The sequence below is a fragment of the Megascapheus bottae genome, chromosome 5, assembly GCF_031878675.1.
Source record: "Megascapheus bottae isolate mThoBot1 chromosome 5, mThoBot2.hap1, whole genome shotgun sequence".
NCBI classification, from domain to species: Eukaryota; Metazoa; Chordata; class Mammalia; order Rodentia; family Geomyidae; genus Megascapheus; species Megascapheus bottae.
In genome coordinates this window covers 31,428,953-31,446,451 of record NC_143513.1, presented here as the reverse complement: position 1 = coordinate 31,446,451, position 17,499 = coordinate 31,428,953, and the positions used below count along the sequence as shown (strand labels likewise).

General features: G+C 37.4%; 1 protein-coding gene across 3 annotated transcripts in view; it reads right to left on the bottom strand.

Moving 5' to 3' along the window:
• Positions 1 to 17,499, bottom strand: part of Abcb4 (ATP binding cassette subfamily B member 4) — a 57,192-nt gene that overhangs the window by 19,362 nt on the left and 20,331 nt on the right. For all 3 annotated transcript variants that reach the window (XM_090332870.1, XM_090332869.1, XM_090332871.1), the window contains 8 exons: positions 15,995 to 16,105; positions 15,758 to 15,883; positions 13,507 to 13,710; positions 12,874 to 13,044; positions 7,711 to 7,872; positions 6,971 to 7,147; positions 2,503 to 2,649; positions 1,511 to 1,615 (listed from right to left, as the gene is read on the bottom strand). In XM_090332870.1, coding sequence (XP_090188996.1) covers positions 1,511 to 1,615; positions 2,503 to 2,649; positions 6,971 to 7,147; positions 7,711 to 7,872; positions 12,874 to 13,044; positions 13,507 to 13,710; positions 15,758 to 15,883; positions 15,995 to 16,105 — 1,203 coding nt within the window. The remainder of the gene's footprint in view (positions 1 to 1,510; positions 1,616 to 2,502; positions 2,650 to 6,970; positions 7,148 to 7,710; positions 7,873 to 12,873; positions 13,045 to 13,506; positions 13,711 to 15,757; positions 15,884 to 15,994; positions 16,106 to 17,499) is intronic.

Sequence of the window (17,499 nt, the reverse complement as noted above, 5' to 3'; positions counted from 1 at the left end):
ATGAGGTTTCTGGTCTCACTGCAGCCCTAACTTGTGAACCAGCAGGCTGCACTTCCTTCCTACCCTTTCTTACCAGACAATTCTCTCTCCCCTCCTTCTTTCATCCAAACTGTATAGCAGCCAGGATGTCTAGCTGGGCTGGCTTGTGGGCATATGAGGTGGGTGGCCTCCAGCCAGTTCATAAGTGTGGGTAAACACACGCAAGTATTCTGGTGGCATACACCAAAAACATTTTGCCAACCAGAGATTAGTGTGTGGGTGGGGTAGCCCCACTTTCCTTATCCAGAGCCTTGATTGGTAACTCACTGATGTTGCAGCCCCCTAATCTCCACTCCCTGATGTGTCTGGATTTGGGGCTGCATCACATCACTCACTCAGATATTACAAGAAAAACAATTTCTTTTTTTCCTTTTTTTTTTTTTGCGGTTGTGGGGCTTGAACTCTGGGCCTGGGCACTGTCCCTCAGCTCTTCAGCTCAAGGCTAAGGCTCTACCACATTGAGCCACAGCACCACTTCCGATTTTCTGGTGCTTAATTGGAGATAAGAGTCTCATTGACTTCCATGCCTGGGCTGGCTTTGAACCACGATCCGCATATCTCAGCCTTCTGAGTAGCTAGGATTATAGGTATGAGCCACTAGTGCCCAGGTAAAACAACTTGGCTATTTTTATCATGGGTTCCACAATGATAGAAGAGAAACCTGCTGGATAGGACTAGGGAATATTACTTTTTCAACTTCATGGATTGCATTTGAAACACCTATGTGATGTCTACTGGATTGAATGAGACTAAAGAGTTGTAGTAAAAGTCTAACTGGGTACAAATCAATTGGAATGTTTGGCCAGTTTTTGTTTGATTGTGACAATCTAGCCCAAGGTCATCCCAAATATGTCATCCTTCTGCCTCTGAGTATTGGTATTATAGGTATGTACCATAAATCTAGCTTTGATGAGTTCTTTTTGGCCAGGTGTATAATGTCTGAATATAAAATGTGTATTTTTCCCAGTGGTTCGTCAATTAAACAGAACAAGGTCAAAGTTAATGTATATTGTCAGGCATAGTGGTTCATCCCTATAACTCTAGTAGGCCCAGTCAAAGTTAGCAGGACTCTACTTTCAAATCAAAAGAGTTAGAGGTGTGGATCAAGAGGTACATTTGTCTAGCATGTACAAGGCTTGCTTTGAGTTCATTCCCCAGTATTGCAAAAAAAAAAGTTACTTTATACTCTGTAAAAAGAACCAAGACAAAAAAAGGACCCATATCATTGTAGTACATTTTCCTAATCTGCAAACAGCTAAGTTTATATTGTGTGATGTAAATTGAAGCGTTCTTCTTTGGTGAAATTAACTGCTGAGAGAAAACTTGTAATTTGCACACAAGAAGTCACATCTTGTGCTAATCATCTGTGCAACTCACTTCCATCTAAGGATGTGAAAGTTCCAGTTGGTCTTAATTAGTTTCTTTAATAAGACTAGAGACTTCATGAGAGAGGCAAACCATGGATTCTCACCTGAAGGAAGAAAGTAAAAAAAGAAATAATTCCCAGACACAAGAAAACCAAGGAGAACAGGTTGCACTTCTGCTGCTTCACCGCATCATCCCCTGGTCCAAAAATCTACGAAAGAACATTGAAATTTCCACTTCACATTTGCTCCCACCCTTGCTTATCTTCTCCCAAAGAAGAGTGTGAGGATCCTAATTTTGGAACTACCTTTCAAGTATCCTACCATTACAGAAGATACTCCATCCTTGAACCAAAGTCTCTTCAGTAACACCAGAAGTTGACTTAAGGTGGCTAGACAACATACATTCTGTATTTGACACAAGGATAACTTCTTCAAATCTCCCTCCAATGAATGTGATGATTGGATAATATGAGCTTTCTTTCCTATTCTCATGAACCTTCCCTCCCCCCTCCATTTCAGAAGGACTGCTAAAGCAGATTCAGCAGCTATCTCTGAATTCTTACCAGCAGGCAGATACTCTTAGATCCTTCTCATATAATTTCTTGGAACCCTCAGCCATCCTTTCAGGTTTCCTTTAGTACATTTGTCCCATACATGAAGAAATGGAATTACAGAATGGTAAAGTACCTGTTTTGGGGTGCCCCATATACTTGGTGTTGAGATCTGTCTTCTCTTAGAGCCTGGTCTCATCAAATACTATAACTTGTGCTCTCTTTTCCCTCCTCCTCCCCATTCCATTATGTATCCACCCTTTCTGCACACAGATGAAGACCTTTGTCTGACACCAGCTTCACATACCAGCTTCAGCTCACTAAATTTCTTCCTTATTGAATTTATATGTGCATTAATTTTATAACTTGTGTTATACAATTTCCCCTGCTCTCCTTCCATAAGGGAAATGTCCCCCCAAAAGGCATTAAGGACTTAGGGTCAATTTAACTTTGAAGAAGCTATATAACCTGGAATGGAGCCAACAAGGATGAGAAACAGATGAACTCATGTAATCTATGCTGCTGGGTGACATTTTACAACTTACTGCTATCATCTCTGAAAGTATGATGGAAATTGCAGGCTGCAGTGCTCCATTGGCAATGGCACAGAGTGTCCCTACCACAAAGTAGGGCCATTCAGTTTTATTCAGTTTCAAGACCTTCAGAAAAGACACGGGTGGCACACTGGCATCCTAGAACATACAGACATCAGGACAAGTGATAACATGACCCTTGGAAACCCTGTTAGAGTTTGTACACAGAAAAGACATGACAATTGCCCTCAAGAATCTTCACAGAAGCTCTAGGAATGACCAGTAAACACTAGTGAGAAAGACAACATGTCACACTGTTTACAACCCATCCACCAGTGACATGGCACAAGCTTAAGTAGGAACTGGTCACCGAAGAGGCAATCTTCATGGTGAAGCCAGTATTTCTGTTTAGCCTTAGGAAATTAAGGGTAAGATTTGGGCACAAAATGCCCTGGAATCTAAGTTTTAGATCTGGACTCAATGTTTGCTCCTTATGAAAGTTATGGTTGGGCTATGTTAGCTGAGCTGTGGCTTTTTCATCATAGTATAATAATCCTGCCTATATCTCTCCATCAGCAATGATCTTGAGGTCAAATGAGGCAGTAAATGTGAACAGATGGCCAATGTCCACAGTATGGAACAGCATTATTAAAGAATAAGGGTTTGACCTCCTTGCCCTTAGATCCTGCCCAGTGCTACCTTTTTCTCTGTCACTGGAATTATACCTTTTTTTTTCTTTTACCATAGAACCCAGAGAAGACTCCTTTTTCTTTTTTAACACAACTTAGCGTGTTTTGTGGGTTTATAAAAATTTATTTTTCTTGCACATACCCTTTATTCATTTTGAAGATCAGGATATCAGCATGACAGAATGACCATTGTGCCTGAAACATTTTGCTCACACCTTGATTTGTAGGAGTTCATGTACAGTTAAAGAATTGGATAATTTCAGGGCTGGGAGTTTGGCCTAGTGGTAGAGTGCTTGCCTAGCATGCACGAAGACCAGGGGTTGAGTCCTCAGTACCACATACATAGAGAAAACTGAAAGTGGTGCTGTGGCTCAAGTGGTATTGCTCTAGCCTTGAGAAAACTCAAGGACAGTGCCCAGGCTCTGAGTTCAAGCCCCAGGACTGGCAAAGAAAAAAAGGAAAGAAGAAGTTCTATATTACCATATTGCCCTCTTCCTTTAAATTGAATAATTTCATCAATTGATAGTCTAAAATACGAGAGCAGTATTTTGTTTTACGATTGAAGGTGATTGTTAGAATTTAGTTGTGAAGTATGGTAAACTGGAATGATGAGAACTTGTTTCCAGTTTCAGACTGGCTGTGTGATTGTCTTCTCAGGTCTCTGTTTCTTTCTTTTATTTTTTAAAGTATATATATATATATATATATATATATATATATATATATATATGTTGGTTGTGGGACTTGAACTCTGGGCCTGGGCGTTGTCCCTGAGTCCTTCAGCTCAAGGCTACCCTATCCCTTGAGCCACAGTGCCACTTCTAGGTCTCAATTTCTTCATCCATAATTTGCTTTATGAAATATGAATTTTAAAGCATTCATTCACGTCTTTGAAACAGTAAACGTAGTTCTCCAGGCTGGAAGTGTGGCGTAGTGGTAGAGTGCTTGTCAAGAATGCACGAAGGCCTGGGCTCGATTCCTCAGTACCCCATAAACAGAAAAAGCTGGAAGTGGTGCTGTGGCTCAAGTGGTAGAGCACTAGCCTTGAGAAAAATCAAGGACAGTGCCCAGGCTCTGGGTTCAAGCCCCAGGACTGGCAAAGAAAGAAAGGAAGGAAGAAGTTCTATATTACCATATTGCCCTCTCCCTTTAAACCACTTGTTTTCACTGAATTTTGGGTATTTTCCTCACTAGTTAACATTATCATTAAGCAGTGGTCCCCAACATGATGAGTGAGATGCTTCCTCAGATGACTGTCCTTCAATTCACAAAAGATGAACTTCCCAGTCCCCTCTACTCAGGCACAACTTCTTTCTCTGTTTTAGCCCATTATTTATCCCTGTGTTTTGAACAATACTGTTGTTTTTTTTATCATTTTATTCCTCTCTTCTTCTTTGTGTATTTTTTCAAGGAAAGTGTTCTTTAAAATAGTGGACTCTAGTGGGGTGCCAGTGGCTCACACTTATAATCCTTAGCTACTTAGGACACTGAGATCTGAGGATTAACGTTTGAATCGAGCCTGGGCAAGAAAGTCCACGAGACTCTTAATCTCCAATTAACTACCCCCAAATAGAGAAGCAGAGTTGTGGCTGAAGTGGTAGAGCACTAGCCTTTGGCAAAAACACTCAGGAACAACCCTCCCCCCCAGCCCTGATTTCACCCCAGGACAGCCTTCCCTTCCAAAAAAGTAGATTCCAAATATTTATCAAAATACTTCTTAAAATAAATGAAGAAATGAAAAACAGATAATTACATAGCTGAAAAAAGAAGAAATTATTTGCCTTCCTTATGATAGTAAAGCTCCACAGCAATAGACATAGTGATTTTCTCTATAAACAAAAAATAAGTGTTAAGAAAATTATTGTAATTTAAGCAGTAAATAATAATATGCAGTAAATAATATAAAGAAAGAGATATAGAAAGCAATTGATTAGTGTCTTCCTGCCAAAATAAGAATAAAACAGAATTTAGTCTTGGCCATTAAAAAGAATTAAAGTGTACCAAAACTATGCCTTGGGATAAGAAAATATGTATTTGGAGGGATGCATTTTCTATTATAAACTCATTTTATTTGAATTAATAATATCCTATGTCTTCAGGTGAAGAATTTCAAAGAATAGATAATTTTGCTACTTTTGGATATACTTCATTCCTCATTTTTTGAGGGGGGGAGGACATACTGGAAATCGAACTCAGGACCTCAAAATAGACAGAAAAGCACTCTTTCACTTGAGCCACACTTCCAGCCTCTTTTTACATTGGTTAATTTCTTTTATTGGAAAGGCTTTGGGAGGGTTCTTTAAGTAGTTTTTCAGAGGGGTTTCAATTCCACAAGTCAGTTTATAAGTACAATATATCTTGATCATTGTCACCCCATATATTGTTCTCTCTCACTTCTCCCAACCCCACTCATTTATTTTTTGATACCATGTCTTCTTTTAGCCAGAGCTGCCATCCTCCCACCGGTACATAATTATGTTACTTCGTATGACAGGTTTGAGACATTGGGTCCAGTCATTGTGCTTCCACTATGGCAGGGATAAAAAGCATATAACCACCGCATATAGTCATTGGTTCTGATATCTTGTGAACTTCTTTTTGCTTCAGCTGGTCTTGAACCATAGTTCTCTAGATCTCAGCTTCCAAAGTAGCTAGGATTTTAAACTTAATCTGCCATACCAAAGTTTCCTTTTACTCAGTAAGGGGATTCCTATTAGGTTTAGAGTATCAGTGCATGTAGCAAAAATGATGTAATTTCCCATACTTCCTTGCACGTAGGTATGGCTATCTGCTTAAGCTGAGGCACATGACTTTAAAATAAAAGACTTGGTTGGTAATTCTGGAAAACCATTCGTTCCTTCCTGCTGTTTGGAACATGGGTTTGATTGCTAGGCTTCAGGTAGTATCTTAGACCATGAAGTGACCTGAGGATGGATGCTACCTACTGGAAGAGGAAGAACCATGAAGGGAATCCAAGTCCCTAGTGATTATAAAACCACCATTCTAGACCTGAGCTTTTCTCATCTAAGACTGTTTTGATTGAAGGAGAAACAAAAAAAGTTCATTTGTTTAAAATTATGTTGTTCTGAGTTTCAATCATGGGATCCTATCTAATTGAGCTTTGCAATATCAAAATTTCTCATTTTACATTAGTTTTATTAGCTTTAGACCAAAATGATGAATAGACCATTTAACTTAGTATGAAGCATCTCAACACACAGTGTAAAATTTAAATATTTTTTTTCCCTTTGGAAAAAGTAGATTCCATTTTTTTCTTTTCTTTTCTTTTCTTTTTTTTTTTTTTTGTAGTGCTGAGGATTGAACCAGGACCTCAGGCATGCCAGAAAAGTGCCCTCCCACTGAGCTACATCACCAGCCCTAGACTCCAATTTTATGTGTGGGTACTGGGGCTTAAAGTCAGGGCCTTCTGCTCTTGCTTGGCTTTTTTTCATTTAAGTTTGGCACTCTACAACTTGTACCACACTTCCATTTTTAGCCTTTTACTAGCTAATTGGAGATAAAAGTCTCTTAGACTTACCTGCTACTGTTGACTTTGAACCTTGATTCTCGGATCTCAGCCTCCTGAGTAGCTAGTGCCACTGGTGCCCATATTGTAAATCTACTTTAAATTGGAATTTATTTTAATTCATTGACAAGATCATTTTAAATATGGAATTTCATTTTTTTAAAAGGAAAGGTATGGCTAATAGTACATCAGAAACATATTTGTAAGGCTAAGAAGTTCAGCAACAAAATTAAATAGTAAAGAACTTAACTAGAAGATAACTTACAAGCTCATTGGTTTCTGTATCAAGCCTATTTTGATGTACTCGTGAATTCTTAAGGCTTTTGTTAGTAGAATTCCTGAATAAGCGAGATTTTAAGCCATTTGGGGCCATGAGAGTAGCATCTTTGTCTCCACTTAGTTCCATTTCAAATTCTTCTGACTGGATTTGCTTTCCTGATATCTATAAGAACAACAAGACATTAAATTGTGTATACATTTCCAGGTGAATAAAATGTTTAAAAATCATACAGTAATTTATATTACACTGCATAAGATAACACTATTAATTATCAATAAAACAGAAAAGCTATTCACTTTCCAGAATTACAAATCTTGCTGCTGGTCTCGTTATGTTCATCTATGAAGCTTTTTAAAATCATGTGGGATCTCCCCCTCCCACTAGAGATCCTGACATCATGATCTCATTCCTATCACTTAGAGCATCCCAAATTTTATGGTGATAGGATCCCTAATCTTCTCTCTGTTAGATTGGAAAGATTTCCACATGCAATTAAAAATTAAGAATGTTTAAGTTAAGAAGACATTGACAATGCTTTTGTCACTTTCTTTTATTTTACCCAGCCTTTTCTGCTTAGCAAAGATTCTGAACTGAGGTCATATGTACACATCACTCTTAAACCTCTTCATGATTCTTACTTCTCTATATCCTAGTTTAATCACTTAAAAATATCATATCAAAATACTATATGCCAAACAGCAGACAACATCGTGGGAAACAGATACCTGCATATTGACAAGCTTGAAGTAGACCCCTTCCTTTTTCATCAGTTCACTATGGCTTCCTTGCTCTACAATGACTCCATTCTCAAACCCAGCAATGACATCTGCAGTTCGAATTGTAGACAGTCGATGAGCTATCACAATGGTGGTTCGACCTTCTCTGGCCTTCAAGGGCAAAAGGACAAGATTGTGGTTCATCAGGGTTGCAGTACTGGTGTACTGTCAGCTACCATGCACAATGAAGCCCTTGAATAGATAGTGTTTATGGTTGATGAAAAAACTGTTTATACTCTACATTTCAGTATGATAAGGACACAGGCATCAAGCTTCAAAAACATTAAGGTCAACCTTTTGTATGAACATAGAACGTTCAAGAGCAGTGTCAGTATTACTCAAGAAAAACAACAACATTTACTCGCCAGATATTTTCCCAGTTGTTTGAGAGCCCTGGACCTGAGTTGTATGGCTTGCTAGAGACTTTAGCAAAAATAGGGAAGTTATTGGCAAGTATCTGCTTTTGCCAGAGCTTTATTTTAATTGTAATTCTCACGGGAAGGCCAAAGTTTAGTTGAAAATGTACCAGGATTATGAGAATACAAAATATTGCTTCAAGATTATTAGATGCCAAGTTCTAGAGAAAGACTGGTACCTTTACTCCTTAAGTTTCTCTAGGTATTTTCATATATGTTACAATCTGTAGATCTGTCCTCTAAGTAGTCTAAGAGCCTCCCCAAACTAATTGGTAAATTTAATGACCATTGACTTCTTGGGCAATGTTCCTTAAATTATTAATGTCATTAACAATGGATACTATGTAATCTATTTTTCTAACAGCTTCTGAAAACCAGTGTCTACTCTGAAGCAATAAATCCATATCATTAGGATGCACTTATTAAACATCACCCAAGTAGTCAAGATGTAAATAACAATGAAAGGATAGATTCATAATAACCAAAAAGTATGACCAATTTAAATGTTTATCAGTTGAAGAATAATTAACCAAAAATATAGCTATATGAATGGACTATCATAGGGTCATAATAAGGGATGAAAGTATACAATATTGATGAAACTATGCTAAAGAAAACTGACAGGAACTTTGTGCCCTGGGTTTGAGGGCACAAAGGGATAATGAAGTAGTAAAAATGTTGTGGAATTAAATTGTGGTGATGCTGCCATCAGAAAGAATGGCATCGCCCCATTTGTAAGGAAATGGAAAACCTGGAAAAAATCATATCAAGTGAAGTAAGCCAGACACAAAGGAACATAGGCTCAATGGTTTCCCTCATTTGTAATAATTAGTACACATCTAGGACTCTCCTAGCAGAGGATTACAACAGCTCAAAACTTAGATACATAAGGTCATATAGGGTGAGACTAAATGAAAGGGTGTCTAGGATATGGAAACAAGAGCTTTATCTTGTGTGATTGTTGTTCTTAATGTACTATGTTATTTCTCTTCTCTTTTTTTTGCCCTTATGGTGAAGCTCATATTCTTACTGTATCTGACTTTGCTACCTGGTATATTATATATACGTTTATTTGTTTATTTGAAATAGAAAAGGGAAGGGGGAAAACAAGTTGATTGGGAGGGGTGGGGGAAGGGAAATGGGGACAAAAACATGAGAAGGGGTATCAGTATATGAGAAGTAATGCACCTACTACCTGATGACTGTAACTATAACCTCTCTATACATTACCCTGACCCCCCAAAAAAATAGTGGTGATGAATGCATGATTCATGAATATACTAAAATCCAATGAATTATGTATTCTCAAGGAGTAAATTTTGTGGCATATGATTTATATTTCAAGATAAAAAATCAATCGTCATGTAAAGTCTGCAAAAGAAAATAATGAAAAGGGAATACCTTAACCAGGCAGTAAAACATAAAAATCTACAGTGATTGAAATATTAAAATTGAATGTAATCTAGCACATTAATAGGTAACTAGTTAATTGACCAAAATGAGGAATCCAGAAACAGGCAACAAATATTTAAGAATTTAATCTGTGAAAAATATTATTTATCACACTGGGAAGTGTGCATTATATAATACATAGCATGGGAAAGCTATGTAAAAATCTGTAAAAAACAACCCCCCCCCAAAAAAAAACCCATGGCATTTGGACCTTAATACTAACACTAAAATTCAAATGAATTAGTCGTGTTGAGGTAAGTTTGAAAGAGCAACACCATAAAAAATACTAGATTGGGCATCAGTGGCTCATGTCTATAATCCTAGCTACTCAGAAGGGGTGAGACTTGAGGATTATAATTTGAAAACCAGCCAGGCAGGAAAGTCCATGAGACTTTTTATCTTTAAAAAGTCAGAAGTGGAGTTGTAGCTAAAGTGGTCGTCTTGTGCAAAACAAGATCAGGAGGGGCTGGGAGTTTGGCCTAGTGGTAGAGTACTTGCCTAATATGCACAAAGACCCAGGTTCTATTCCTCTATACCACATACATAGAAAAAAGCCAGAAGTTATGCTGAGGCTGAAGTGGTAGAGCTCTAGCCTTGAGAAAGTCCAAGGACAGTGCTCAGGCCCTGAGTTCAAGCCTAGGACTGGCAAAAAAAAAAAAAAAAAAAAAAAAAAGAAGATCTAGCTGCAGGACTGGCAGCAAAATAAACAGACAAACAAACAAACAAATGCTAGAACATGGGCAACAGTTAAGACTATTATTTGATTTTTAGCATATAAGCTCCAAGTTTTTTATAAGAATTTTGCATTCATGAGTACTTACTGATTTGGAAGTTAAAGGACTTGGTCTATATATAATACATATAAAAACAATTTGACTAATAAAATTATATTCATACTACCATGACTAATGAACAGATTGTTAGCAATGACTGTGTTGATAAGTCTTGTGAGTGAATGACTGGTATGAGAGAGGAATAAAGTACCTGTGAATTTAAAAGTTAGGAACTGACACCCTTTTCAAAGAAAAATTGGCCAAAGTAAAGATACGACTTTTCAAATAAAGTTCTTTTCAAAGTTCTCAGATATCGCAATGATAACAAGACATTGGCAGTTAAATGTTCCAGATTCGAAGGCCAACTGTTAAAAAATTTGGACCTTCTGTTAATTTGTATGCACAGGATGAAAGATAGGCCTACACAAAGAGAGTACAAATCCACTAGTCTTTCTGCAGTGTTGGCAAAACAGCACTAGAATGAAACCTCTTGGAGTCTTTTTGTACAACTCATCACAGAAGCTAACTTTTGGTTCTTGTTTACATGCGCTTCTAGGATGTTGACACTGAGAATAAGTGTGTACATAGGTATGAAACTGTTGTTGGTTTTCTTTAATAGACACAAATTGCAAAGCTGCTGTGGTATTTTCTTCAAAGCTTATATGGAACAAAATATTATATGATATAATCATTGCTTCTGTTTTCTAGGGGGTATTTCCAGTATTGGTGTTTGAATTCAGGTTCTTGCACATTCTCAGCTTTCTTGATTGGATGCGGTTTTCTAGTTCTTAAGTGACATCTCTCACCTTGCTTTTTGCTGCTTATTTTAGGGACAAGTCCAGAGAACTTTTGGCCTTGAATGAACTCTGATCCTCTGGATCTCAGCCTCCTAAGTAACTAGGATTAAAAACATGAGCCCCCAGTGGCCAGTTTATTGTTACTATTATAATGTAGATACGTGTTATATCAATGAGCCAGATCATCAGATTCAAATGAGGAAATACTTACTATTTAGTTCCAACTATATGCAAGGCCCTAGGATAAGAGCTATGGAAACAAAACATAACCATGTGTATTAATTTTAGGAAATAAGAAGCAGCCATAACCAACTTCCAGATATGGGAATGAGGCTGTCTTGAATATTTGATCCTAGCTGATTCTGATACGAAGTGAGAGTAGACAAAACTGAGGATCGACCCTGCCAACTCACAGGTTTGTGAGAATGGAGAATTGTGTTTGAAGCCATGACGAAATGATATTAGGAATTGGGATGTAACTAGAACAAAATAGCTATAGTAATCACAGTAACACCAGACAGATGGGACGTTAGTGTTGGGCTTGAGTGGCAGGTAATGGCTGGAAGGAGATGATCATGCTGTTAATTACCACTGGCACTATCACTCGGTACTGAATCACACCTGAGGAAATTGCCAATGGAGGCTGGATAGGGAGTCATTTAATGAGAAACCTTGGAAAAAGCGCAACCTCGTGTCCTGTGATTCCTTGGAGGAAAGAGAATTCATTTAGTGATCTTGTAAATCTGGCTACAGAGATTCCAAGCATCTCTAGACAGTGGGTTACTTTTAAAGTAGAGACATGAAAGATTCTCTCAAGCAAAGGTGGCATAATCCTACAGAACACAGAGACATTGCTGAAACTAAATGATGTGATTCGTGTGAATTTTAAGTGAAGTTACAAGGCTGTTGGTTCTCTAGTGGAGCTCATATCAGAAAAACAACATCTCTATTCTTCTAGCACCGTGAGAGTATTTACTCATTGATTGAATCCTGGAAAGGATTTAAACTGGGACTCTCGGGTCAACTCCCAAGTAACTAAGATTACCATAAGTAAGTTTTTTCTTTCCCCACCAGTACTAGAGTTGAAACTCAAAACTCCAGTTATTTCTATGACAGGGGCTTCCTTCCTTCCTTCCTTCCTTCCTTCCTTCCTTCCTTCCTTCCTTCCTTCCTTCCTTCCTTCCTTCCTTCTTGGTATGTGATCTGCCTTTATTAGGCTTCCTGATTTAGCAGGGTATCAGGTGCATGCCTTCCATTCTCTGCCCGCAGTTCAGCTGAAGTCTCATGAATTTTTTTCCTGGGCTATCCTGGAACTTCAGTCCTCCCGATCTTAGCATCCTAAGTAGCTAGGATCACAGGTATGAATCACTGTAGTGCCCAGTTTAACCCAATTACTTTTGAATTAAACCACAGACCATGTCCAAAAAGTGGGGGAAAGGGCAAACAATTGCACGAAACTGGATCTGGGATCACTGCACCTTGATCAAAACAAGCCAGGACCATTTACCTCTGTCAGATAATGTGAAGTGACAGAAAGGAGAAATCAATAAGGTCCCATGTAATAGCCTCATCTGACCCTGTGTACCTATTTCTTAATCTAGACCCTCAAAGAATTGGCAAGAACTTGCAATAAAGTTTTAGTTCACTAGACCCCAGGTGTTTGGATGCACTGACCTTATCCAGAGCCGCCTGTACTTCAGCTTCACTTTCTGTGTCCAAGGCCGACGTGGCCTCGTCCAGCAGGAGGATCTTAGGGTTGCGAACCAAGGCACGTGCTATGGCAATTCTCTGCTTCTGTCCACCACTCAGCTGGGCCCCTCTCTCTCCAACCAGGGTTTCAAATTTCTACAAAATGTGGGAGTGTATTTTATGAAGTATTTCATGTTATTTCACTTTTTAATTTACTGTACTGTTGTTCAAACCCAGGGTCTTATACATGCTTGTCAAGTACTGGAGCATTGAGCTATATCTTCAGTCTCCCTTCAAGTACTTTTAAATACAGAAGAATAATGAAGGAGTTGAGTACAAATACATGAAGACCCCTAGGGGGTGATCTTGACTATCCCATTGTATCCTAAATTACAACAAAATAAACAAATGATGAATTACTTAAAATTACTAATGTATATTCTTTATGTGACATTGTATATAGTTTATTTACAGAATATTTTCCTAAAACCTGAATAATTCCAGACTTAGCTAACAAAGTTGGACAATATTGCAAGCCAAATATTAGCATAACTTTGAAGAACTCAGTTCCATGAGGTACAATTCTAATTTTCAGAACTCCATTATCAGAATCTTTACCTGTGGTAACTTCATGATAAACTCATAGGCGTTGGCTTCTTTGACAGCCTTCTTTATCTCTTCCATGGTGACATTGCCACGACCATAACGGATATTTTCAGCAATTGTGGTAGAAAACAGCACTGGCTCCTGACTCACCACGCCAATGATTTCCCTCAGATGCCTTACATTAAAGTTCCTAATATCCTGCCCATCAATGCTAACCTGAAAGGAAAAAAGTACCCCATTCAATATTTTAAACTACATGACCTCTAAGTATCAGGATTCTTTGTTATGAAAAGTTGTGGGTTTTTTCGAAAATTTAGTTTATATTGAACATACAAATGAAAATCAGTAATATGCAAAAATTTAAAAATGTTCATACATTTTGATATCTGATTTATAGTTTTTCCATATAGTTATTCTCCAGAAGTTATTTTTGGTTCTATGTTTCCTTCTCTTTATGATGCTGGAGATCAAACCAGGGTCATGGTATCCTTAGACAGACACGATAGCCCCTTCACAAATATATATAGACTAGGTAGATAAGTTGTTGTTTTAACATTGTCAGCAGAAATAAAGCCATAGTAAAAACACATAACTAGGGTAGACCCTGGCTTGATTTCCAGCATATGGTGTTTTGCCATACTTAACATACCTTCTTCAACTTTAGCATTTTTTACTTTTTGGACATTTGGCTTCTTTCAAAATTCATTGTGAAAGCAGGAACTACCAAGTTGAAGAATGATTTACTTTTCCCTTTTGGCAATGGTTGCTAACTGGTACAGTGATTGGGGTTTTCAGGGTAGTTATTGATGAATGAAGACTAAGTAAACTCTTCAAACTATTTTAAAAAAATTCACTATGGCAAAAGAATACACACACACATTTTCTTTATTATAATTTTAAAATACTGGGATTTACATTTTGTTTTCTAATTGATAATTGTGTGGCAATAGCCTATATCTGCTTTCATTTGCATATATTACACATATATGTTGCATATATTTGTACATAAATGTTCCATTTCTTGAAACATTTTATAGAATTCTATTTGTTCTGAAAAGTTTTGCATGCTCAGCCAGGTATGGAGTCTTAAGCCTGTAGTTGTACCTGCTTGGAAAGCAGATATTGTGGGGGATCATGATTTGAGGCCAGCCTGAGGAATAAAAAAGTTCCTGTGCCTTACTTAACCAATGCCTGGCATACGAGAGCACTCTAAGTTATGAGGGAAGCACAATGACTAGGTGAAGTAGAGTATGCCTCTCACCCCAGCAACAAAGGGAAGCTCAAAAATGTGGAGGCATATTTCAAGTGGTAGAGCATCAGTTTTAACTGAATAAGCCAAGCAAGAGCAAAAAGTCCTGAGTTCAAACCCAGCACAGGGACAGAAAAAAAGCACAAGGGAGTAACACAAATTGGAAGATCACAGTCCAGCTTAGTCAGGGCATAAAGTAAGATCTATCCCCAAAACTATCAGCACAAAAAGGGATTGGTGGAGTGGCTGGAGTGGTAGAGTGCCTGACAACCAAATACAAAACCTTGATTTCCAATCCCAGCATTATTAAAATATAAAAATTTTCAAGCTAATATCTCTTTATAGAAGATGACCAGCAGCATCTTCAAACAGGCATTATTTTCTAAAATATTACACTTAATTCTTAAATGTTATTACATTTATGTAATATTAAATGTCTCATCTGATCTCAGATGAGGAGCTTCCTGTATTTGTCTTCTACATAGTTAGGCTTATGGGACTGAACCACCACACATGTCCAGCTAATTTCAATTTTTCAATTTATTATGGAACTTTAAAGGGTAGATAAAGTAGTCCAAGCATGTTACTGTACATTTCTTACCCAGTTTTTCCTTAGATATTCCAATATTGAAGAAAACTAAACATCTTGCTGAGTTTAATTTCTATTCTAAAATAAACTGGTATCCATATTGTCAATAATTGTTACTTGGAATATACTTGATGTGTGTAATGACTCATTAGAAACAATTTTCTCAATGTTGAGAAAAGCTAGCACTGTCTAGCTTCTGTGAATTTTATAGCTTTTATTGCATACATTTGTTAAATTGGCTCAATTGTGTGTGTGGAGGTGGGGGTTAATTCAGATGTGTTGCACTGTAATATCCCCTTTACCGAAATTAAATGTGCACACACATTTATCACTAAAAAACAAAATGAAGCAAAAAATCAGTTTCTAAGGAGCAATTTGTACCCTCTTTGCATCCCACCTTGAAGAACTTGCTTCTTCCCACTTACCGTACCCTCATCAGGGTCATACAGCCTCTGGATCAGCTGCACTGCCGTGCTTTTCCCACAGCCACTGTTGCCAACCAGGGCCACTGTCTGCCCACTCTGCACCTTCAGGTTGAGTCCCTTCAAGACCTATAAGGGGAAAGCATAAAAAAAAACAGAAAAAGAAAGATGACAAAGAATATTTTCAGCATAGTCATCTTTATCTGAGTTAGGAAATCTATAGATATTACTTTACAGTACCTTGATATTAGCTCGTGATGGATAAGAAAAGTGAACATCACTGAACTCCAGATTCCCTTTGATGTTGTTTGGTTTGTGTCCTCTTTCTGAAAAACTGTCAATCTGAGGATTCTAAATAAAACAAAATTCAATGACTATTTTATCACTGCATGAACAATTACATGATAAAAGAATATGATTCAGCAAACTCCCAAAATAGACTCTGCTACATAGAACTGAAGGTGACAATTGAATGTGTAATGTGTGCGGTATTTAAGGAAACATCCCTTTTCAAAAATAAATAGGCTTTTCTGAAAAGTACATAAGGAATATTCATGCCATCCCATGAAATATTTTGCTTTAAGTTTTTTATATATCATTATAAGTTTTCCAAAGGGTCATATATATATATACACACACACACACATAACTTTAATAAACTAATATTGATGTTTCAGTATTTCAGCATTTGGGGAACTTTGGCTTATTCACGAATAGTAAATGTAATGGATTTGATTGAATGATTAGCACAATATTCAGGTATAATACAGACTTTCAACATATTCATAAGCTGAGAAAATTTCTCATGACTTCAACCAACAAAACAGAGGTATTACTTAGATCAAATTATTAATTTTTTGCCACTCTCAGGGCTTATACTCAGGGCCATGCACTGTCCTTGGGCTTTCTCAAGGTTAGAGCTCTCTCACTTGAGCCGCAAAACCATTTCCGGCTTTTTCTATGTATGTGGTACCGAGGTATCGAACCAAGGTCTTTGGCAGCATTCTACTACTATTCCAAATTCCCAGCCCAAATTATTAAATTTTAATAATGATCTATGTACTTTATTTGTGAAAAACGCAGTGATATACTTTGATATGTCTAAAGTATTTTCTTTTTACTTGTAGTTAAAAGTCATTCAATATAACAGATTCAAAATGAAAGTCTGAAGGGGAAATTTAAAATGCCCTAATGATCTATGGGACCATACACAGTAAAACATGTTATTAATTTTGGTTCTACCTATAATTTGTATGCTTTCTACCTAACCATCATGCACAGTAACCATAATTGCTTAATCTGGACATAATATAAAAAAGAGGAAAAAATGGAAAAAGGGTATCTAGCATGAATAAAAATACACAAGTACAAATGTGCTTTCTGAAAATGAATTTGTGTCATCAATTCCTATGAAAATGTCATTAATTTCATGCTATTAAGTCTTACGCTAGGCCAGATGCCAGTGGCATATGTCTAGAATCTTAGGTACTCAGGAGGCAGAGATCTGAGGATCAAGGTTCAAAGCCAGCCAGGCAGAAAAGTCCATGAGATTCTGATCTCCAATGAATTACCAAAAATTTAGAAATAGGGCTGTGGCTCAAGTGTCACCCATTGAGCAAAAAAAGCTAAGGGACAGGGTCTCCATTCTGAGTTCAATCTCCAGTACTGACATACATCCAAAGAAATGTTTAACTGTATTCAGTATAATGTATTGAATATACTATATACTTGATTCGAAGTGTGTA